The sequence below is a fragment of the Acartia tonsa genome, chromosome 6 (assembly GCF_053477335.1).
Source record: "Acartia tonsa isolate MP-2025a chromosome 6, ASM5347733v1, whole genome shotgun sequence".
Lineage (NCBI taxonomy): Eukaryota > Metazoa > Arthropoda > Copepoda > Calanoida > Acartiidae > Acartia > Acartia tonsa.
In genome coordinates, this window is record NC_137265.1 from 39,802,499 (window position 1) to 39,828,438 (window position 25,940).

The following is a 25,940-nucleotide window of genomic DNA, read 5'->3' on the forward strand; positions in this document are numbered from 1 at the left end:
TCTAGCGGCCGAAAAAATATTTATTTGGTAAACAGCTGATCTTAACATTGAGTAAGAAAAAAAGGTGCCCCTAGAGGCCTCTAAAGGTGTAGCCGCCAGTCCAGTAAAAATAACTTACCACTGGCGAAACGTTTGTCCGTAGTTGGTTCTATTGTAATCTAAATTGAAAAAAAAGTAGACAAATCAAATTTTTAAATCTCAGTATTATTAACAAAAATGTATGCAGCTTGTTGTTCAAAAATGTTTCGGATTTTGCCCTGGTGTCGCGGATTTTTTTTTGCAGCAAATTAGCTTGACTTGCGGCCGACAGCAACTGTATGTGGAATGCCAATAATTAGCCATCATATTCCAACTATTAAAAACCTTTTTGTAGTTATTGCTTTTTACATGAGTCTCAAAGAGAGAGATGGATCTTTTTGAAGTAATATTTGTTTAATCAACAAATTTCTAAGTGCCAAGTTTTCGCTACAAATATAACTTCTCATTCTTGTTAAATAATTTTATAGTAGTATAATTCACGCTATGGGGAAAATAAATTTTCTCGGCTTGAAATTGAAGATAGACAGCTGCTATTTTCTGTAAAGATACCTACTGCATAATCCATCTTATCTATACATTGTTTTGTCTGGCGGTTTTTCTTGCATATTCTCTCTTTTTATTCATTGTTATTGGAACTGAACATCTGCACTATGACTCACTGTCTGTTTTTGTGCTTCGCTACTTAAGTATGTTGTCATCCTTGTTAAAAGTATCTTTATTTAAGTAGTTTTTCAACAAACTTACTTACAATTTTGTTTCAAATATTTGGCTATTCAGTTCTGACACTCTACAAGTGTCAATGTTCGTCTTTCTTACCTTTTCAGAGCTTTGCTTTTATGGATGTTGTGATCCTTGTTTTAATGGGACTTACCATAAGATAGTTTACCAGGAAAAAACTGACACTTTTGCTAAACAAATATTCAATATTTTATGTTAGATTTATACACTCTAGACTTGAACAAAATGTTAAATAGTTTTTGATTATCTAGTATAACCGATATGGTTTTCCTTTACAGGATAGCTCCCATAGGCCCTGGGAAGGTTTATGATTATTTTTAGGAAGGCTACCACTACCCTCCAAAGAGAAACCGCCCCTAGAAAAAATTCAACCCCCGTCAAAAAAAGAATTAGGTTATCTTATTAAATTCCCCCCTCCTCAAGTGTCTCTAGATGCCTCTAGGGGCGTAGCCGCTAGTATCGTATATAGTATTTGATTATCTTTAAAATACACACCCCCCCCCTCCTTATCTTTTTAATATAGGAAACCAATTATCCTATAAATAAAGATTATCTTACCCCTGTCTTGTCAAAATTGAAAGAGTTGCATCTTGGATCTATGTTGCAAAACATCTAAATATACAAGAACAAGGATGACAACATCCATATAACATCGATAAACGAAGGAAGGACAAACGAACAATAACTCTTGTAGAGTGTGAGAACTTAATAAGCAAAACATTAATTTGTAAATTTTAACAAAATATACATAAATTTTACAAAATCGCGTAAATACGTGAAACATACTTTTTTCTTATACAGTATTGAACCTTGTTGTCATATGAATCATTTCCTAATATTTTATGCAGATAAATAGGATAAATTTCTAAAGGGTACCTAACTGTCATAGAAATCATCATTTAAATCTTGAAATTGATAGGACAACTCTTGCATGTTTGAATTAACGAAAAGAGCTAACCGTTACGGACGGACCGACCTAACTATAGAACAGCTTCGCATTTTTAAATAATTTGTGTGTACGATAATTGTGTATGGTTATTTCTCCACAGCTAAAAATCTGCCTTAGAACTATCAGTTTTATTAATACTAGTGTATGTGCTTGTGGCATCAGCAAAAAATTTTAGGATCGAACATTATTATAAGATAAAATTTTGGATGACAAGAAACAAATGAAAAAACAAAAACAATTAATTTTTCACACTCCCCCTCCCCCCCCCCCCCCCATTTAAAATTAACAAAATTCTGATCTTGGAGAGAATTTAAAATTTTCTTGTTCTTTCTCTGCATCATTTATAAGCTACAAAAGATTCACGATATTTGGGACAATGAATGATTTATCGTGTATTGCCATTTCCCTCCTCAAATAGAATAGATAAATTTTACCTCACAAGTAACCAAATCTGCATCAAACATTTTGTAACCCATGTCTATTCCCGTTGTTAATACCTTCTAAAATCAGTGATTAGTTATTTATCGGATCGTACTATAAACAGCTTTCCGCGGATATTGAAATGAAGAATTATAAGATTAAACCCAGTTTTGTTAGCACCAAGTGGCCGAAATTGGTATTAATATTGTGATTTTTCTTTTTAATATTCGTGGGAAATTGTCTGTAATACGATGCTATATTTGATTTTTCAGCATGGCTGAGAAACGATTCTAATCGAGCAGATATTAATTGGTTTCGAAGCCATACTGGAATAGTTATTTCTCGTATCAAAATTTTTATTAGTAGAAAACTGGATATGATATTAATATGCTATACATGATTTTTCAGTATGGCTGAGAACCGTATTTAGCCCTGAGGTGCCGAAGGCACGGGGTTCATAAAACTGGTTTTAATCTTAGGATTGTATATTTTTATATTCGTAGAAAACTGGATATAAAACGATGCTGAACATAGTTTTTTTTTCGTATGGATGAGAACCGGTTCTAATCCACCGGATTTTAATCGGTTTCGAAAAAATACGAGAAAAAATATTCCATGATTAATGTTTTTAGAACTCTCAAATAAATGTTAAATTACTAACTTTTGTATTTAATCCGTATACTAAAGTAACAGGATGTTTGTCTGTTTGTTTGTCTGTGTGTCTGTACCGAAGGATCTCGCTAACCGCTGAACCGATCAGGTTCTGTTTAACAGGGTAGATTCTCACATGTCCCGGGAAGGTTTTTTAACTATTTTGCGGGAGGGTACCACCACCCTCCCAAAGGAAATGACAAAAAAATTGAAAAAAAATTAATATCTGGAAGACTTCAACGTAACATAAAGAGGTATCCGTAAAATAAAGAATTATCGTAGAGACTTTAACAAACAAAAACATTTAAAGTGCCACTAGAGGCCTCTAGGGGCGTAAGCTACTCTGTCATCTGAAATATGTCGGGAAAACGTGATTTTCTTTGATGTTGAAAATAAACCGCTAAAATTTCTTGTCAACGTTCCCATTCTTTTTTCTGCTTTGTTTGCTTGATATTTTATTATATACTAGCGGCTACGCCCCTAGAGGCCTCTAGAGGCACTTGAGGAGGAGAGAGTCGAATTTAATAACCCAATTTCTTATTTTAGATTTTAAAAGAAAAAGTAAAAAAAATTTTGGAGGGGCGAATTTTTTTTTTTTTTGGGGGGGGGGTTGCTTCCCCTCATTTTTAATTTTAGTTAAAAAAAATTCAAAAAAAATTTTTTTTAATCATCCTGAAACATCCTGTTACTTTAGTATACGGATTTGTGCTTTCCTACTTATGGGTGTTGTATACTTGTTAAAATAGGTTTTATAATTACCCTTATTAATGGCTGAGATTTAGGCTGATCATTAGATTGACAAGTTACCATTCCAATGGTTAACATAATACTAAAATAAAAAAAGATTTTATTAGTGAATACAAAGAAGAAAAAGCCAGGGATCGGAAGCCGCGCGTGAGCCGCGTGTAAGCCTCAGTGAAATCGTCATTTTATCACTATAAAATTTAGCTAGATGTATAAAACTGTCTCTTTAGCAGACAATCCTTCTTTCTGTAATTTATTTTTCTGCTCACAAGCAGGTTTAAAACTGAGGCTTATGCGCGGCTGAGGCGCGGCTTCCGAACCCTGGAAAAAGCAGCACTTAAATGAAACTTTTAAAAGTTTTATCTACATAAGGATGCAATATTTATAAAAGCCAAGCTCTCAAACAGTAACGCATACGAACATTTATTTGTAAGTCTAAACAAAATTGTAAGAACAATAGTAATTTGCTAAATCAACTAGAAGTTTATCTTAACAACTTAACTATTTGGATGTTGTAATTTCAGTGCAAAAATATTCCATAAAACAATGAGAAAATCTGTTTTTTGAGATACTGTAGGAAAAGCAAAACTTACATCAACACCATAGTACGAACCATTTTGTACCAAACTCTTGTTAAAACTAAAATGTTATATAGTTTGAATATTAATTAGTTCAAATTCATATAATACATAAATAATAAATATAAAACAATGATGACAACATTCATGAGAGCATAGCTCATTATAGAATAGACAATCAAAATAACTGAAGAAAAAAATATTAATTTATAAGTCAGAAAAGAATTTTGGTAAACAAAGATACTGAAAACTTTTTTTACTAGGATTCTCTATGTTTCATCTTTGCTTATAAAGGTTATGCAAAGTAGAACGATGTCTGTCTGTCCGTCTGAAGGTTAAGATCTCGCTAACCGTAGGAACGATGATCACTCCGGCTCTGCTTTTCAGGAAACTTCTCCTATGGACATATCATGGTTTTAAACTAATTCCCACAAAAATTCTCCTTCCCCCGAAATAATAAATTATGTTTTAATTACAACCATAAAATATGAGGGGCTATCTCTATCCCCTATTTGCGGCGATAGACTAGAGGCTAGGGGCGAAGCAACTTTTATAATATGTAACTATACATAATATTAATTGATTTTAATTATTAATTGAATCAAATGACTTTCTATTGGTTTAGTTTTTGAGTTTGCATTTCATAAATAAAATATAATTGTAATCATAATGGCAATAATAATCACGGATCTACAGAGAAAATTGACGATAAATTGATGTACATCCCTAATGATGATACACAAAATTACATCTTCTGTAGATTACAATTTGTGGTTAAAACGTTTGAACATTCAACTTAATAAATCAACCAATCAAAATCCAATAAAAGACCCCATAGTTGTTGAGCCAACGAATTAGAAAACGTTATTATAAAACTTTGGGGACTAGTGTCATGAACAACTCAATGTCACCTCCCACCCTGAATAATAATGCATACTAGGGTGGGCCCATTTCACCCTTTTTTGAGATTTAACTGTTATCATAAGTTGTGGAAGTCATATATATGTATGACTAGCCTACAGCTCACGTTGTTCGCTGGTCTGTAATGCTCTTGAGAATATTAAATATCCGTACTGGAAAGGTAGAAGGCTAATGCAATTATTAAGATATGACGAAGTGGCCTCAGGCCGCCTTAGGGTCCGAGTTATTAGGAAAAATTATTATATTATGAATTATAGAGTAGCTTCCTACTAAAAAATATTTTAGCAGAAAATCTTACTTGAACTTTGTATGTCTGTCTGGTACAAAATCAGAATTATGATTTACTTAAAATTAAAAATGAAAAGCAAATTTGTCTGTGAGGATTTCGCTGACTAAAAAGCATCATATATATTTAATTAACTTTGTCAGTCAGTCCGTTCATTATGCTAAAGTTTTAGTAATTAGATTTTATGGTATTTTATGTTTTAAGTTTACTGTATATATTTCTATTGACATCTAATGTTTTAACCACATTGTCCGTCTATTTTATTAGCTTTTTATGAACTTCACAAAGTTTATGGATATTATCATATGTTTCTTGGTACTCTAATTGAAATGTCTGTCTGTCTGTCTGAAAGAAACCGTAAAGAAGTAAACGTGAATTTCTCTTCAGTTATAAAAGATCAATGGCTGGAATTAAAAACATCCCCATACTGATGAACTTACTTTGTCCGTCCGTCTGTTGGAATGTTTGATATGCATCTACTATCATAGATATTATATAAATTCTATTGTAAAGATTTCCATGTTTATTAGCTTTACTAAGGACTTATAAATGATGTCATCCTTGTTTAGCTTTAAAATTTCTAAGAAATTCTATATGTTCTATAATTAATATCTTATCAAGAGTAAGGGCACATCAAGGGTAAACCTTGGTGGGTTAGGGCCCCCTGCAGGAGTTAGGCTTATGCAAAAAAAACTATCCCTTCTAATTTACAATTTATTTATAAAATATGGAAGTGTATTTTCAATGCTCGATATGCACTCGATATGGGAAAGCACCCTAATCCTCACTTTGGCTGACCTTGCTTTTTTATTAAATATAATATTTTTTACGCAAAGTCCCTCTTTAATTAGAAATGTCCGTCTGAGGGTAAAACATAATTCACCATCTGCTATTAAAGATAGACGGTTTTAATTTTTGAGAATATACCCTATACCTTTAAGCATCCAATATGTGATTTACTTATTCCATCAGCCTGTCGGAAATACCCTGCAAGGCATTTAATTTAAAATGTAAAAATTTTATTTATCAAATTCTAAATTAGATAGACGATCACTTCTGATTTTTCTAGAGAAGATTTTCCTGATAAATGAATATCTACTCTCTACCTTATTTAGTCGGTTAGTCTGTCTGTAACCCTCCAGATGACATCAATTTCTGTAGAGAAATGTGCCTTTTCTTCTATTGAAAATAGAAGTCTAGCCTATAGTCCTTAAAATAAAGTAAAAGGATCTCGGTGTGTGTGTGTGTCTGTCTGTACTAAAAGATCTCTATAAACGCAGAATCGATATGGTTCTCGTTTACAAAAAAGCATCCATTATATAATTTACCTGGTCTGTCAGTCTATCGGTAATGCTCTGATTGTCATTTGATTGATAGAAAGATGAATTTTTCCCTGGTAAAATTTTACAGGGTGATGAGCATCTACTCTGCATCTCAATTGGCCCGTCAGTCTGTCTGCAAAAATATGTTTTTCCACTTTTTTTATGAAGGTTAAGATCTCAATAACTACTGAAGCAATTGGGTTCTCTATTTTAGGTAAGCTTTAAATAGGTCCCATGATGTTATTAGGCTATTTTATTTTCAGATGGTTTTGAGCTATTTTTTCTAGCCTGTTTCTGCCCCTTTTAATTGAGAGCCCCTGGATGCTAGGTACACATCCGCTAGTTTAAAATATTCTTATGCATTTAGAATAGAAAGAGATAAATATATTAACTTACACATAAAGATTACTTCAAGTTCAACTACTTACGTTAGAATTTCTGTCCGGCTGATTTTAGTTATTTATTTTATAATAAAAGCCTTTGATACTATGAACGTATTAACATTCTGCCTTGACGTTTTCTTGTTTTAAAAAAAAACCTCTCTCTAACTTGCTTTTTCTTCCATTTTCTTTTGATTTCTTAATTTAATCTTCAAATACGTGTTATTAATAAAGCCATTTTCATTCTTTCAAAAATGCAATTTAAATTACGGAATTTATTTTCCAATATATATTTTTTATAACCGTCAGGAAAGGGTTAAAATGTTTTTAATTTTTGTTTCAATATTTGGACACATTAGGGAGGGGCGCTAGAATCAACTCATTTTAAAACTAAGTTTTCTTAAATTTACTACATTATGAATTTAAATTTTCTTTTTTAAGAATAGTAATAAAATACTTCAATATTATGTAAATAGCAAGATGAAATTAAAAAAAATTAATTTATTCTTAATAAAGTAAAATATTGGGTTTAAATGTTCTGGGCAATGAGAGTTTATTATGGATTATTGGAGCACTATGAGTTTTATACATTTATTCCTTGGAAAACTTGAGCTCGTTTATAGACATTTATTTCCTATATAGATCTGACATGGATCTTGAAGCAATAAAGCAGGCCCTTTTGTAAATGTTAAAAATTGGAAAAATCTATTAAATAAAAGTAATCGCAAATATACTTAGTAAATAAGCCCTATTCAAGTTTCAAAAGTTACTTTGCTCTAATGGCTGCCGGCGCCCGGGGGGTATAAAAAGTGCCCACCCCCTTATAAAACCAAAAATTTAAATTCCTTCAAATACAGGCATGTTGCATATCAAAATAACCGCATTGAAATGCTGATTACGAATCTGAAAATCGTTTTGAAAAATATTGCTCCTAGTTCGAATAAGATCTCATTAAGTACCTAAAAACAGCTGATTTGGTCAAAATTGTTCATTTTGGTAGGTTATTTGAAAATCATTTCTGACTAAATCAATATTTTTCAAAACGGTTTTCAGATCTGTAATCAGCATTTCAATGCGGTCATTTTGATATGCAACATGCCTGTGTTTGAAGGAATTTCAATTTTTGGTTTTATAGGGGGCGGGCACATTTTATACCCCCCGCGCGCCCGTTGTTTTTGGATTAATTGGATTAACATACATGGACTAGGGATAATGGACAGTTATGTAACATGTAAATTATACTGGACATTGGTTCCCAAAGTTCTATAAACACTAGGATATATAAGTTGGAAGGAATTTTAATGTTAGACATTAGAGAGAGATTTGAAATCTGCATCAAAATTTTAACGATTTTTTATAAAAATTCGTTTTTGTATAATTCTTTATCTTAAAGCGGAAATACAATTTAATTTCATAAATTTTGACCAATAGGATAGTGGGATTGGAAACTACCTGCACTCTTATTGGTTGAATGATGTGCGACATTTAATCTTCTCCAATCAGAGCGCAGATAGTTTTCAATCCATCAATAACAGATGTCGAAATTATTTAACTTGAATTGTATTTCCGCTTTTAGATAAAGAATTATACAAAAATCGAATTTTATAAAAATCCATAACATTTGATGCAGATTTCAAATCTCCCTCTTAACATTAAAATTTTCCAACTTATATATCTTAATAAACACGTTTCCTAAACGGTTGGATTTCAAATTTTGGGTACTTTTATTAGATCTTCATTTGTTTGTAAAACATTTTAACAATGAATTTAAATAAAAGGAGGGTAATTTTTTGTTTTTCAACATAAGAGTTGTCCTACACATTAAATTATCGTTCATTGTGTTTTTCTAACATCCATGAACAGGGCACACTCTGTTCTTTAAATAGCTATAGCCACAACAAGGATGACAACATCCATAAAAGCGAATCTCTGAAAATGTAGGACAAACGGACATTAACTCTTGTATAGTGTCAGAACTGAATAATCAGAATATACAAATATAAGAGTCGAAGCAAAATTGTAAGTAAATTTGTTGAAAAACTGCTTGATACAGGATAATGTTTATGGACATACTTGCATTTTTAGGACTTGATTATAGAGATGCTTCGCTTGTAATATTGTACATTGTTTTCCTAGGAATCAGTATTCCAAAAATCAGATCAATTGGATACTTAGATCACATACAAATTTGTTGTTAAAAAAGTAAAAAAATCAACATGTTTAAAATTCTGGTAGTGATTATAAAGTTGCTACACTTTCTAAATTGTACTTAACTACTACATAAATCACCATGCAAAGTCGACAATTCTAACATGCCTACATTAACGAAAAAAGCTATCCATAACGGACGGACGGACCGACCCTAATTATAGAAAAGCTTTGCTTTTAAAAATACTGAAAAATTATTGTAAATCTAAATTATGAATTTAAATCTAATATTTACATTGCTATCATATTTATTCTAGGGTACTTAAGCGAAAGAAGGGGAGATTTTTTAGGTTCATACTTACGCTGTAAGACAAGCACTGATTACCTTTATCTTAGCATTAGCTTTTTTTCCCGAGTATTACAGACTTACAGACCAAATAGGGTAAGTACTTTAATAATTTTTATCAAGGCTTTAGTGTAATCGAAGCGAAGCACAAACAAATTAGCAACACTTAAAAGATGTTTAGTTTTTATAAGCCTTTTAAAATTTCTTGGTAGAATGGCCGTCATACCGACAGTAGTAAATCATATACTGGGTGCTTGTACAAAGAATCTTTTTTTTGAAACAGCCATCTATCTCGAATAACAACCAAGAATTCCCCCATAGCGGTACGAACTGACTGACGGATAGAAAAGGTGAATTATAGAGTTGCTTCGGTACTATTAAAAAGTTTATAATATTATAATAATTGTAATACGTTTATTTAATTACATTACATAATAATAATAATAATACATTAGAATATAAATATTATAATACTAATAAGTCAGTAACTACAAAAAATGCAAAGTAGAAAATCTTTCATATTGGCAAATTATTTATAAAAACATCTTGGTCTTTTTTTCTCTCAATAGAGTTTTAAAATATCTTATTCAAAGAAACAAATTTTACTTGTTTCATATATTAGGATATTTTTTAACTGATTTATACATATACAGGGTGTCCATTTAAATTGTCCTTAACTTGAAAAGGCCGCTATTAAAAGTTGAGGAAGCACCTAGAGGCCGTAGCTGTAACTTCAGTAGAGCCTAATTTGTTTGATTAGCCATAGTTTCTTAGGGTTTGGACCTAAGACTCCTGGAGTATGTTGAGACACTTTTGTATAGCCACCAGGGCCAGCTTAAGCTCCACGTTCAAGTATGACTTAACACGCTGTCTCATGAGAGCTCCTAGTAGAGCCTAATATTGACTAGTGGTTTACATGTAAAATATTTTCCTATATGGCTTTGAAACCGATTTATATCCGCTGGATTAGAGCCTGTTCTCAGTCATACTGAAAAATCATGTATAGCATCGTACTACAGACAATTTTCTACGAATAGTAAAATAAAAAAAGTCATAATATTAATATCAGTTTTCTTTGCCGGGCTTTCGGACCCTGTGGGCTAAAAAACTCGGAATTAATCTTATTATTTATCGTTTTATTATCCTCGGAAAGCTGTCTATAATACGATGCAATAAACAACTATTCTTGTATTAAAATTTGCACAATTTATAGGATTCACTCTGTATAAGTACATAAACAGATGGCATTTTGGCATAGAAAATTGTACAAAAAATTTATACAAGTTTTTACACCTTAAAAGGACAGTACATTGGATAAAAATTGTAAGCTTTCTTTTTTTTATATTTACTACTAGGATACAAACAGTATGTATAGATAGATAATTAATTAATAAATATAATAATAAGGTATAAAATTGGAAAACTGGTTGACTATAAAAGAGGACTTTTTTATAGCAGGCGAAGCATTCAGAAAGATTTTAGTAGTTTTTTTATGCAATAATTTCATATCAACTTTTTAAGTACACGTAAGTTATTACAATTACAAAAGATGTTTTTTTTCATTGAAAATACTATGATCTGATGTAAATTGTTATGATTATAATTATAGGAATCATAAAAATGTTAGGTAGACCTATTTTAGAGATAGGTATAGCTACATATTTTCACGTGATTCCTGTCAATATTCGTTGTTGTTCTTGTTGTTCTCATTGATGAAGGGATGGTTAATGAAGGTTTTAATTTTGTGTTGGCATGGTTTCAATATTTACTTGTCCCTAACTCCGGTACCGTATCTGAAAAAAAAACTATTTTGTAACCTTTTTAATGGCAAAGAGTGCTTTTATACATCTAAAACTGTTTTTGTAAAAACTCAATACTTTCACATATTAGCGAGCAAAGGCTTTTGCCAGACAGGTATCAACCTTGAGGGGGTAAAAAGGCATCCACAATTTCAATTTTAACGCCCAGAGGGTATTGTAAGTTTAATTTATCATCTATTGTCTTATCCTATTATCTCTAGTTTATTATTTTATAAATCTAAATCTGTGTATAAACAGGCGCAATGTATATCCAAGCAAAAGTTAAAACTTTTGGACAAAGGTCGTGCAATCAAAGGGTTGGTTGTTTGTACTATAAAATTGATAAAAATTGTACCTGGCGCCTCCAGCCTTGTCCACCTCAGTTTTTAAATGTTCAAAACTCAACTCTCCGTTGTTCTCAGTCTGAATCTCTACAGACAGGTTCTGAAACAAAATAGAACAAGATTAGTTATTTCTTTCATCGTATTATAAACGGCTTTCCGCGGATATAGAATGTACAATTATAAGATTTAAACCAGTTTTTTAGCCCCAAGGTGCCGAAGGCACGGGCTAAAAAAACTGGTTTTAATCTTATGATTGTACATTTTTATATTCGTAGAAAGCTAGATATAATACGATGCTAGACTTAGTTTTTTCGTATGGATGAGAACCGGTTCCTATCCACCGGATTCGAATGAATACGAGAAAAAATCTTAATCCTTTTACACACAAAAGATTGCTGTTTAAGGTCTTATATTCCCCTTCCAATTGTTCCCTTTCCATTCACAAAACCCTTCACAGCAATGCACCAGCTCAGCTACTAATGGACAAAATCGTCCTTGTTTCAACACAAAAGTTGTTGAAACCGTAAAAAAGGGAAAATATGTCTTTTAAAGTGGAATATTTATTATTTTTGTATGGGTGTAAATTTTGCACGCGGATTATGGTGCATTGTTATTGTATTCTTTATGTCATTAAAAACCAATTGTTGTCAGGAATAACAGGGATATGGCAATATTGGCACTACAGTCAAACATAATACTAGTACCCAAAGTTTTATAAACAAGTTCTTTAATACATTCTTTATTGAATCTTGATTGATTGGTTTCAACTAGCAATGTCCAAACTTTTCAACAAACATCTTTATTCTACAGAAGGGATAAAAATGTTTATCATCATTGGAGATTTACTATTGTCCATGTCTTATCCCCTAAGATCCCTGATCTTAACACTGAGTTGGTATGATTTATTACAGGCTTAAGAGCATTCATATGCAGGGATCTTAAGGGATAAGACAATGGCCAATGAATTGATGTGCATCCCAAATGTGCTTAACAAAATCACCTCATCTGTATAAAATTATTGACCAATACTAGTTTGGAACCAACTAATCAAAAAGTACCCAAAGTTTTAGAGACAAAGAATGAGATATCACAGCTGTAATACTTTGGGTACCAGTACAATTTTCAGTCCAATGTCCCCTTCGACCCTGATTGAAATGGCAGTATTATGTGGATATTAAAGGATATTTACATCATAGGTGCGCCTTACTTTTAAATCTCAGCCATAAAGCATACATAATTTTGCTTAAAATTGTCATATGTCTTATTTTAGGTTAGGTTAAGTAAGTGTTAAATAAGATAAACAGGGTTAGTGTCCCGTAGGGATAGGATGTAGCATCTTTGAGTTAGAACTCATCACTGCCCTGTCAGATCTGATATAAAATTTTCATTATTTATAACGACTAAAAGTAAAAGTGGCCATGGTTGACATATTATCGACATTGCATTGTTCAAACTACATTATTAACAATATTTATGTCCACTATATGGAATTAGCCAAAAGTAGTCTAATCAATATAAGATATTCTAATGACATTATAACCTAAACACCTGCGGTAATATCATAACTATGCAAGAATAGTTATTTCTCGCATCGTATTATAAACGGCTTTCCGCGAATATAGAATGTACAATTATGAGATTAAAACCAGTTTTTTTAGCCCCGAGGTGCCAAAGGCACCGGCTAAAAGAACTGGTTTTAATCTTGTGATTGTACATTTTTATACTCGTAAAAAGCTGGATATAATTCGATGCTAGATAGTTTTTGCGTATGGATAAGAACCGGTTCCTATCCACCGGATTCGAATGAATACGAGAAATTTTCTTCTATAACTTCTTTTCATGGCCATAAATTACGGTAATTTTATGTCAACATAAAGTTTAAAAGTTTGAGGGGGGTAAAATCAGGGGTTTCAACATTTGAGGGCGAAAAACACTAATTTACCCCCACCCTTGGAAGTTTATTTGTATATAGTATATATTTCAATAGGTTAAACAAAAATTAAGTGTTTTTCATGTTTCATATACCTATCCATTTATCGCTATTATATTCGCTTGCATTGATAATTTTTCATCTAGTAAAGTAACTGTAAAACCATATATTTACAAGCGAAGATTTTCTATAAGACTTACATTTGGGCTGTTTGCAATTGAGCTGGATCTTTAAATCATTTTAGTGGTGAGCCAGATTGGAGTGAGCCAACTTTCCACCAATGAGAGCACAGCATTTTATGAAATGCCGCGCTGTGATTTGCTGAAATTCGGCGCACCCCGATCTGGCTCACCACTAACAAGATTTGAAGATCCAGCTTTGGTAACTGTTAAACGTTGCTGTTGATGTTAAATCAACATTAGACAACATTATTCAATTCAAAGAATTACGTCGTGGCGGATAATGACTTATAATTGACTCATATTGCATAAAAGAAAGTCGATCATATATCAGCTATGATCACTTTTATGTCATTTAAAAGATTATGTCGAATTAATAGTTATAGGTTTACCATGAAAACTAATGCTAACCTAACACTCAAAACTATGAATGTAATTGTTCTTGTTAATATGCAAAGCAAAACATTTTAAATTTAGCACCGTTCAGTGTCACAATAGAATTTAAACAAGGATAATTATACCCATAAGAAGCTCAGCAATGTTCAGTGTCATAATAGAATTTAAACAAGGATAATTATATACCCATAAGAAGCGCAGCAATGTTCAGTGTCATAATAGAATTTAAACAAGGATAATTATACCCATAAGAAGCGCAGCAATGTTCAGTGTCATAATAGAATTTAAACAAGGATAATTATACCCATAAGAAGCTCAGCAATGTTCAGTGTCATAATAGAATTTAAACAAGGACAATTATACCCATAAGAAGCGCAGCAATGTTCAGTGTCATAATAGAATTTAAACAAGGATAATTATACCCATAAGAAGCGCAGCAATGTTCAGTGTCATAATAGAATTTAAACAAAGATAATTATACCCATAAGAAGCGCAGCAATGTTCAGTGTCATAATAGAATTTAAACAAGGATAATTATACCCATAAGAAGCGCAGCAATGTTCAGTGTCATAATAAATTTAAACAAGGATAATTATACCCATAAGAAGCGCAGCAATGTTCAGTGTCATAATAGAATTTAAACAAGGATAATTATACCCATAAGAAGCGCAGCAATGTTAAGTGTCATAATAGAATTTAAACAAGGACAATTATACCCAGCAGAAGCGCAGCAATGTTCAGTGTCATAATAGAATTTAAACAAGGATAATTATACCCAGCAGAAGCGCAGCAATGTTCAGTGTCATAATAGAATTTAAACAAGGACAATTTTACCCATAAGAAGCGCAGCAATGTTCAGTGTCATAATAAATTTAAACAAGGATAATTATACCCATAAGAAGCGCAGCAATGTTCAGTGTCATAATAGAATTTAAACAAGGATAATTATACCCATAAGAAGCTCAGCAATGTTCAGTGTCATAATAGAATTTAAACAAGGACAATTATACCCATAAGAAGCGCAGCAATGTTCAGTGTCATAATAGAATTTAAACAAGGATAATTATACCCATAAGAAGCGCAGCAATGTTCAGTGTCATAATAGAATTTAAACAAAGATAATTATACCCATAAGAAGCGCAGCAATGTTCAGTGTCATAATAGAATTTAAACAAGGATAATTATACCCATAAGAAGCGCAGCAATGTTCAGTGTCATAATAGAATTTAAACAAAGATAATTATACCCATAAGAAGCGCAGCAATGTTCAGTGTCATAATAGAATTTAAACAAGGATAATTATACCCATAAGAAGAGCAGCAATGTTCAGTGTCATAATAGAATTTAAACAAGGACAATTATACCCATAAGAAGCGCAGCAATGTTCAGTGTCATAATAAATTTAAACAAGGATAATTATACCCATAAGAAGCGCAGCAATGTTCAGTGTCATAATAGAATTTAAACAAGGATAATTATACCCATAAGAAGCTCAGCAATGTTCAGTGTCATAATAGAATTTAAACAAGGACAATTATACCCATAAGAAGCGCAGCAATGTTCAGTGTCATAATAGAATTTAAACAAGGATAATTATACCCATAAGAAGCGCAGCAATGTTCAGTGTCATAATAGAATTTAAACAAAGATAATTATACCCATAAGAAGCGCAGCAATGTTCAGTGTCATAATAGAATTTAAACAAGGATAATTATACCCATAAGAAGCGCAGCAATGTTCAGTGTCATAATAGAATTTAAACAAAGATAATTATACCCATAAGAAGCGCAGCAATGTTCAGTGTCATAATAGAATTTAAACAAGGATAATTATACCCATAAGAAGAGCAGCAATGTTAAGTGACATAATAGAATTTAAACAAGGATAATTATACCCATAAGAAGAGCAGCAATGTTCAGTGTCATAATAGAATTTAAACAAGGACAATTATACCCATAAGAAGAGCAGCAATGTTCAGTGTCATAATAGAATTTAAACAAGGATAATTATACCCATAAGAAGCGCAGCAATGTTCAGTGTCATAATAGAATTTAAACAAGGATAATTATACCCAGCAGAAGCGCAGCAATGTTCAGTGTCATAATAGAATTTAAACAAAGATAATTATACCCATAAGAAGCGCAGCAATGTTCAGTGTCATAATAGAATTTAAACAAGGATAATTATACCCATAAGAAGCGCAGCAATGTTCAGTGTCATAATAGAATTTAAACAAAGATAATTATACCCATAAGAAGCGCAGCAATGTTCAGTGTCATAATAGAATTTAAACAAGGATAATTATACCCATAAGAAGAGCAGCAATGTTAAGTGACATAATAGAATTTAAACAAGGATAATTATACCCATAAGAAGAGCAGCAATGTTCAGTGTCATAATAGAATTTAAACAAGGACAATTATACCCATAAGAAGAGCAGCAATGTTCAGTGTCATAATAGAATTTAAACAAGGATAATTATACCCATAAGAAGCGCAGCAATGTTCAGTGTCATAATAGAATTTAAACAGGGACGATTATACCCATAAGAAGCGCAGCAATGTTCAGTGTCATAATATAATTTAAACAAGGATAATTATACCCATAAGAAGAGCAGCAATGTTCAGTGTCATAATATAATTTAAACAAGGATAATTATACCCATAAGAAGAGCAGCAATGTTCAGTGTCATAATATAATTTAAACAAGGACAATTATATACCCTAAGAAGCGCAGTAAAAAGAGGCAAAAAAAATTGAAGAAATTAGTGAATTAAATAATAACAGCGGCAAACTTTAGAGTCCCAACTCAGGGAGCTTAAGGAATAAGACAATGAACAATAATTTGATGTACATCCTTAAAGATGATATTTGAAATTACCCTTTCTATAGAAAAAATTATTTCAATTTGAAACCAACCAATCATAAAGTATCCAAAGTCCAATATAATTTACAGTCCAATGTTCCCTCTCCCTTTAAGCTCAACCAAATTAGTTCAAAGAGAAGCTGAAATAAAATATCATTTATGCCATTAAACATACATATAATGTTTTTAAAGTCCTATAAAATACATTTAAAAACTTGTAAAATAAGCTTTATATGTCTTTAAAATGCATGCAATTAAAACCTACACAAATATTTAAAATATTTGGAAATAAATTTGATGTACTTGGGCAATCTTGTTTTTTAAACCTAGTTAATTGATAAAAACATAGGTACTTTAATCATCAGTATAAATTTCAGATTTTAGAAATATTTTAAATCAAAGGACTTTCTCTTTATTATTTTTTATATCAATGGCACAATATATGCAAGACTATCTTTTAAAATCTTGTATTAATAGCACAAAGAACTATTATTATGCCACTTTATCTACTTACAGCTAAAAATAATATTTTATTTTTGCAATTATCCAAATGATAGTTTAAGCAGGGGTTGGATTTAGCAGTTAATATTTTAGGCGATTTATATTCGCCAAATAATAAAAATCAGCCGCTAATAAGCCAGTATGTCAAATATAAACAGCCGCAGCTTAGCCTCCATTTCTTTGACAATCTGCAGCCGGTTACCGAGATCTTATTTATATACCATTTTCCTCAATAACTAGGGTAACTACCATCTATTTTTGTATTTATATTGCGTGCATGGTGTGTTTGTACTGTAATGGCCAGGGAATTTAAGGGATAAGACAATGGACGATATATTGATGATAAACAAAATTAACCCTGCCATTTTAAATTGTTGGTGGAATGTATAGACAGTTAGACACTGCTAGTCTGCACCAACCAATCATGATTTAATTGATGTACCTAGAGGGATATTTGCATAAAGTGCATTTCAGAAAAATGATTATAATAAATAGCAATCAATTACGCACCACTAAAATAGTCATCATGCTGTTTCTTTTGTGAAAACAGGACAGCCATTTATGTTGCATAAATTCAAAAATATGATTTTTAAGTTTTGTTGTTTTTAAAACTACCAGCTATAATTTGAAATTATTTCAAATATATGTTCTTTAAATGTAGTTTAAACTAAAAATATGCAGTTCACTAAATTCATGTTTAAAAACACTTCGTGCAACTACCATAGGCGTCCAAGGGGGGGGGGGGGTAATGGGGCGATTACCCCCCCTATTTAAAATTTACCCCTACCCTGGGGGTGCCGTAGGCACTCCCAACCATTTAGGAGGGGGTATTTACCCCCCGCAAACAATTTTGGGGGGGTAAATACCCCCCCCAAAATAAAAAATCTCTAATAAAAAAATTTTTTGCGCGCTTCGCACGCATTTTTAATACTATATATTTAATAAAATTTAAATTACCCCCCCCAAAATTTTACCCCGGGGGTAAATTTTAGGGGGGGGTAAACTAAATTTACCCCTGCCAACAGATTTCAGGGGGGGTAATTACCCCCCCTAAGCAAATTTTACCCCCGGGGTAAAATTTTTGGGGGGGGTAAAAAAAATTTGCGGCGCGCTTCGCGCGCCATTTTACCCCCCCCAAAAACGAATTACCCCCCCCTTAAAAAATTTTTACCCCCCCCCAAAAAATAAAAAGCTTGGACGCCCCTGGCAACTACCCCTTTTTAAAGCCATCGAATAAAAAACGTGTTTAAAATACTTAGGGGAATTCAATGTCATTTACATCCTTGGTAGTAATGCCCTTATCAAACATATATAATAAGTGCTCAGAATTTTTAAACAAGATTTCAATAAAGATACATATCTTACACCTTTTTGGGACAGATACTTGCCTTATTAAAAACATTTAGGCAAAGATTTTTTAATATCCCTAAAAGCATCGATACCAGATTTATAATTATTCCATTATATAAAGTAATAAAGTTAATTTGTCTGTAGCTAAAGATATCTTTAAACTAATTGAGCTCTTTATTTAAGGGAAACTTTAAATAGGTTCGTGATTGTTTTGGGATATAAAATTATGAAATTATGTTTTTAAAAGTTTTGTGAATCTTTATTCCTATTTCTTTTGATATCTTATGACATTTTATGCGCATGTAATATTTACCATTCAGCCACTAGGTATGTTGGTGGCGTTTTCCCTCAAAGTGCCTTGTTGAGCACCGAGAACACCGCCCCCCCCCCCCAATTAAATAATAGGGAAAAACTTATGAACACTCAGGGACGTCCAAAGGGATGGGGGTTGATTTTCAATATAAAAAAAAACTTGGAAGGCGTTGTCTCTATAAAGATTACCCCGCTGTATAGACACCCCCAAAATTTTAATTTCAATTATTACCCCCCCCCCCCCCTCCCGAAATAAAAAAGCTGGGACGTCCTTGCCGGCCCTTATTATTAGTTATTTTCCAAAATTGTAGGGGAGGGGGCTCTGTGCTCGAAAAGCACTTTTAGGAAAGCACCTGTACAATGTTAAAAGGAAACTAATTATTATTAGATATATATTTAAGCCCTTACGATAGAATTACATTAAAGAAATATGTCTCTAATGTTCAATATCAGTCATGACAATGATCCAAAAGCTTAAACATTTTAATAATATGTCAATTATGACCACTTCAAAAATGCTATATTTTCGACACAATCTATTCAAATAGAAGGTCAATCAATATATTCTACTAAAAAAGTTATCAACATGGCACGCTCATGATATCTTTACTTCAAATATAGATATAATAACAGCCCCAAAGTTTAACAGAGAATCTAAACTTTACCTGGATAATTTCCTTGACTAGGAGTTTGTCAGTTGACATCTTGGCCTTCTTCATAACAGAGATGTTGGCACCAACCCAGGTAACCAGTACGAATCTGGATCTTTTGGACATCTCATCTCCAGTCTAAATATAGTTAAAATGATCTATAGATTATATTTTAGCTCCAACCTAGGTGACCAGTACGAATCTGGATCTTTTAGACATCTCATCTCCAGTCTAAATATAGTTTAAATTATCTATAGATTATATATTTGCTCCAACCCAGGTAACCAACACAAATCTGGATCTTTTAGACATCTCATCACCAGTCTAAATATAGTTAAAATAATCTATAGATTATATACTAGCTCCAACCCAGGTAACCAGTACGAATCTGGATCTTTTGGACATCTCATCTCCAGTCTAAATATAGTTACAATTATATACTAGCTCCAACCCAGGTAACCAGTACTAATCTGGATCTTTTAGACATATCATCTCCAGTCTAAATATAGTTAAAATTATCTATAGATTATATATTAGCTCCAACCCAGGTAACCAGTACGAATCTAGATCTTTTAGACATCTCAACTCCAGTCTACAAATTAATTTATACGTGTTTTATTAGTCTACATTTAAGGTTAATTTGCAAATCTGGCAGTTCGTTTGTTTATTAAACATTAATTTTTTAATCTATACTTCCATTAAAATATTTTTTCCATCTTCATCTAATTTTGTGATTTTAAGCTGTGATTTATAATTATGAAATACAAAACTAACCCATCTGTACATTACAATTAGTTGTTGAAACATTTGGTCACTCACCATAATAAGTTCCCGAAGTTGTTAAGCCAACGAATAAGAAAACGTTATGATACAACTTTGTGGACTAGTATAGTAAGCAGCCCAGTGTCCCCTCCCTTCCTGGCTTTAGAGGCAGTATCTAAAAGAAAAAATTCTCTAGGTTAAACCTACCTGAATTTTGATGTAACCGAAACCCTTTTCATCCGGACCAAACTGGGATTTGAACTCCGCCACGTCCTCGCCGGTGCAGGCAACGTTCAGGCAGTTGGAGTCGTCAAACTTGAATACGGCCCTGCAAATAAAAATTATTTTAATGTTTGCTGCGCTACTTTTGACTAATACACTCATGAACGTGTACACAACGTAAAAAAATTTAATTGGTTCACTAAGTCTGAATCTTGATTATTGAGATACAATGTATATCTTTATCTCATTTTATGTGAGATTTCAAAGCATATAAGCCCATCCCCATAAGTTCCAAATTAATTTTAAAAAGGGTGGATGTGGACTATATTCATCTTTCATTCGCCCATAGCATTTTATATTAATACTAGTTGCTGCCCCTCTAGCTTTTTATAGGAGGACGGATATGTTAGGAAAATAGCCTAAAACTACCCTAAAACATGTATTGTATAAACCAACCATGAAAAGAATTACCCATTCGGACCCGCCATTTGCGATATATTTAGCTACAGACAAAGATCCTTATTTTTATGTGTAGGTCTTGTTTATTTATGTTTATTATAGTCAGTTTTATAACATACGCCTATCCTTTTCAGACATAGGCAAATAATAAAAGCATATTAGAATATTTAACTATATTTTGTTGGTACTAAAGTTAAAGAATAAAGTGGTATTACAATAGATAACATTGACCCTTAGTTCTCGACTACAGTGCTATTATGGCTTTTTAAAAGCTGTTTTATAGAAGCAAGAATAGTGATATGGTGTCTTTAGAAAACCATTATGTCTCTATCTTTTCAGTATGCTTCTATTAATATGTAAGTATTAGCCTAGTTAATAATTTTCTGTAATTTCTTTTTTAAAATTGACTAATAAAACAATATTTAATTTGATGTCCTTAGGGATAAGACAATAGACAATAAAGTATAAACGAATGTACATATCAAATTATGATAAACAAAATCGCTCCATCTTTAGATGGAAAATAATTGTTGAAAAGACCAGTTTAAAGCTAACGAATCAAAAAACATGTTTATTAAAACTTTGGGTGACACAACAATTTTTTACAGTGCAATGTCCACTCCCTCCCTGTATTTGATATGTATACTTTTTTACTGACGCAATGTTTGAGACAACACAGTTTTTCTTCAGATATCCTATCTCTGTCCGAGAATTTGAGATGCATATTTGCGTCACGTAGAAACAATATAATTTGTGTCTGCCATTTAGGACACTCAAGTCTTAAAGAACTAAGAATATTATAAATATTTATAGAGAAATACTTACTGCCATTTAGGACACTACGTTCTTAAAAAAAACATGCAGAGGTTATTAATATTTATAGAGAAATACTCACTAACACATTTAAAAACACTTTATAAACATGGAGATTTTTATAGATATTTATAGAGAAATACTTACTGACATTTATGAAACTTAGGTCTTAAAAAACATTGAGAGATTATAAATATTTATAGAGAATTGCTCAGTTCTATTTAGAACGCTAAATTTTATGTTTATAGAGAAATACTTACTGCCCTTTTGGAAATAAATTAAGTCTAACGTAAAAATTTGAAAGATCTTAGAAATAATTATAAGCATATTTGTGAAAGGTTTATATTAAAATAGTGATATTTATTAAAAAGATAAAATGTACCATATTATAACGTCTACTGTTAGCCGGGCATACTTAATATATTGACCCTCTCGTTTAGAATTCAAAATTTCAAGATATATTAGTCATACAGATTTAGCACACCATCAGTAACGCAGACAATTATTCTTAAACATTTTTTGGAACAGTAAAAACATATAGAAGGGTTAGGTAATAACGTTAGATATGACAATTTCCCGTCAAATGGCTTGTCAAGTACATAATGGACCCTCCCTTATTTAGAAATGAATTTTAAAAATAGTAGGAGGGGGAGAAAGTCTTTTACTTAAGTTCAGGTATGGTTAGGTAATGTTGGCTACTTAGTTTTCTGCAGGGTTAGAGCACCCAATATGAAGACCCACTTATTTCAATTTATTTTAATATTTTAGGGGGGGATTTTATTGCACGATAGGCACTTTGACGGAAATCACCGTAGAAGACAAACATGACACTTTTTGAAGATTTTAGTGTAAAATTGTTACAAAAAAAACTTTGTTTTGGGAAGATTTTTCTCTGTCCTTTTCATAAATACACCCCCTCCCTCCTCCTTTTAAAGCGTTCCTAACTTTAATATCTTGTTGGTTAATAAATCAAAAATAATATACAGTTGTCCGTTGTAAGTGCTTTGCGGCCGGTTTACCCCTCCCCCAAATTAAGATAAAACAAATAGGACAGCAAAAATTAGGGCTTAAAAACTGTTGAATAATTCTATAATGTCTGTTTCTTGATATCTCACAAACGGATATCTCAAATCATTACTACTGTTCCGATTGAGTTCTTCATTTTAGAATGTAAATCCCAGGGTTTTAGGCTATTTAGTTTTCAAAATTTATTTATGAGATGGTTCAAGGCTATTTTACAGTCTTTAAATGAAAAGGGAGACTCAAATTATGTATCCCTGAAATTATGATTTATTGGAAAATATTTTTATTGGGCTACTTTTAATTCAAACAATGCATTTGAACAAATAAATATAAATCATTTTAATTCAAGCTTTTTTCTTGCAAAGATAAATTTAGATTAAGACATCACAACATATTCTTTAATAGAGAGGCTTCTCTATAGATATTCATATCTGTAAAACTATTGTTTTACATCGTTGAATATTCATGCTTTTTATGGATTTATATTAATCTTTCTCTTTATATTTCTTTCTCCATCTCCCCTTCTCTCTCTATTTCTTTCCCATTCTTCTCTCAATTAATACCCATATATATGTTTGGCTCACCATTTCAAATCGCTTTGCTACTATTGAACATTATCATTCTTGTTAAAAGATAACATTCCTCCTTCTTTGCAGAAGTAGTAGTCAAAAGAAAAGAAAAATCTATAAATATTGATGTGTGACCAGTCAACTACCTGGATCCCTTTGTGAGTCTGTACGGGACCTTTTTCGTCTGCTAGCAAATTGCTTTCTGTTCTTTTTTTAGTGACTTGACTCTGTTATAATTGCTGACTCTATTGATTTTCAAACACCCAAATGAAAGTCGGCACACTAGATTAAAACACTAGAGGGAGAAGGGATAAAAAAGTTTTTCTCCCCATCCCAGTGTCCTTGTGCCGACTTTTCAATTGGGTCAATGAAAATCAACCAATGGTTTATTTTATATTAACACAACCAAGTAGCAGAAAACAATTTGGTAGCAGACGAAAAGGTCATTGAAAAAGGGAGGGAGGTAGTTATCTGTGCATATATCTATACCATAGATCTGTCGGCACAGGGTCCTCGGGGTGGGGACATACAGTAATATAACCCCTTTGACCTCTATTGTTTTACTTTAATATAAGAAATATGTCAACTTACCAATTGATATCGGTATGATCATCCATGACTTGGTTGTATGCGTCTCTGATACCATCTCTGTTAACTGTTGTGGCCATGTTGTGCTAAAAATATAAAAAAAAATGTTAATATTCTATTATATAAAAGAAACAAAATGTATTTATGTCTATATGGTTCTACTTTACAGTAAAGCTTCATATAGGTCGAGAGAAGGTATATTCTATTCTTAAGGGGGTACCTGAAACCTCCAAACTTAAGTCTTTTATGTTTTTTTTCCTGCTCCCTTACCCTTCCGTCGAATCAAGAGCTCCTAATTTAATTCTCAAGTCAAGAAAGAGATATGTCATCCAAAGAAAATCTATATGAACTCCAACAATGGAGACATCATTTTTTCAGTTTGATATTAGGTTAAAATTCCAAGCAATTCTTTTTTTTTATTTGCTTGAAATTTAAGTACTAGCAAAAGTACAACTGTTATAATTTAAAATATTTATTTGACCGATTAAAAACTCCATATGATATTTAATATTTTTAATAAATGAGTGTTTTAACAAATAAGCTAAATATTTTGTTGAAAGGTGTTTAATCTAAGAAAAAAAATAATTTGCCAACACTTTTTAAGCTCATTTTAATAATTTTTTTCTGTAATTAAGCTAAAGCGTAATGAAATATTAATGTTTTTAAATCAGCTTACAATTGACCAATGGTAAAATGGAGAACCATTGTTCGTGGCCTACGCTCTGGAAAGAAGAGATAAATGGCGATGATGATGATGAATGGTAAAATGCATAGTGGCCTATCATTGGTCATCTGTATTGAATGCCGTCATTCTTTATTACGCACCATAAGCTGCTTCAATGTTTTTCTTTCTAAAGTCATAATTAAAATTAAATTGAAGCTGTGCTAAAAAATATTTTAGCTAAATTGCAACGCCATCTTATTAGTTAAGGGCGTAACTAGTTTTTGCTAGAAGCGGATTTTGCTATGAGAGAAGAAGGGTGAGGGGGGGGGGGGCAACGGGCAATAGAAATGTAGAAAGATACATGTATGTATATATAATAAGCAGCAAAAACTCTTACCCTATTCCCCCACCCTTCTAAACTTAAATTGACGTTTATTCAACGCAACAAAATAAATAAGACAGCTGTCCCAAAAAAGAAAGATGTCATTTGAGAAGCTTTTTTTAATCTACTAGACCATAGAACACAAACAAATGGCTAACATGTTACTTGTTACTTGCCAATTGGTCTGATATTAACTAAGAAATTATCATATTATATGAGGTGGTAAGTTTTTTTTTGTCTAGAGCTTAATATCTCAAAAACTAGTGAACCGCTTGAGATCTCTTTTTTTTAGGTAAGCTTTACATAGCTTCTGCAATGGTTTTATGCCATGACACATTACAAACTGTCCCAATTTTGTATAACTTTTGCGGAACATGTCCCAGTTACGTCATATTTTTCTTTCCCGAAAAAGAGAAGGGGGGAAGAAAATCTCTTCAAAAGAGATGGGGAAAAACCCCTTTTCTCCCATCTCTTTTTTCTTCCCCCCTTCCCTTTTTTTTCTTTCCCCTTTCCCTTTTTCGGGAAAGAAAAGTATGACGTAACTGGAACATGTTCCGCAAAAGTTATACAAAATTGGGACAGTTTGTAATGTGTCGATATCAATACATAA

The 25,940-nt window shown here is 32.1% G+C and overlaps 1 protein-coding gene and 1 long non-coding RNA gene across 2 annotated transcripts in view; both read right to left on the minus strand.

Annotated features, from left to right (window-relative positions):
* Positions 1-4,171, minus strand: LOC145323373 (uncharacterized). The gene is made up of 6 exons (XR_013880937.1): positions 4,135-4,171; positions 3,557-3,626; positions 2,161-2,226; positions 1,336-1,389; positions 911-947; positions 1-158 (listed from the first exon to the last, which is right to left on the minus strand). It is a non-coding gene; the product is annotated as an uncharacterized LOC145323373 (long non-coding RNA).
* A 5,751-nt stretch (positions 4,172-9,922) lies between these two features.
* The window catches only part of LOC145322649 (uncharacterized), a 124,658-nt gene continuing 108,640 nt past the window's right edge, over positions 9,923-25,940 (minus strand). Inside the window, exons 9-14 of the mRNA XM_080164824.1 lie at positions 24,288-24,370; positions 20,818-20,938; positions 19,864-19,986; positions 11,677-11,765; positions 10,417-11,315; positions 9,923-10,265 (exon numbers count right to left, since the gene is read on the minus strand). Coding sequence (XP_080020950.1) covers positions 11,288-11,315; positions 11,677-11,765; positions 19,864-19,986; positions 20,818-20,938; positions 24,288-24,370 — 444 coding nt within the window. The 3' untranslated portion in view covers positions 9,923-10,265; positions 10,417-11,287. The remainder of the gene's footprint in view (positions 10,266-10,416; positions 11,316-11,676; positions 11,766-19,863; positions 19,987-20,817; positions 20,939-24,287; positions 24,371-25,940) is intronic.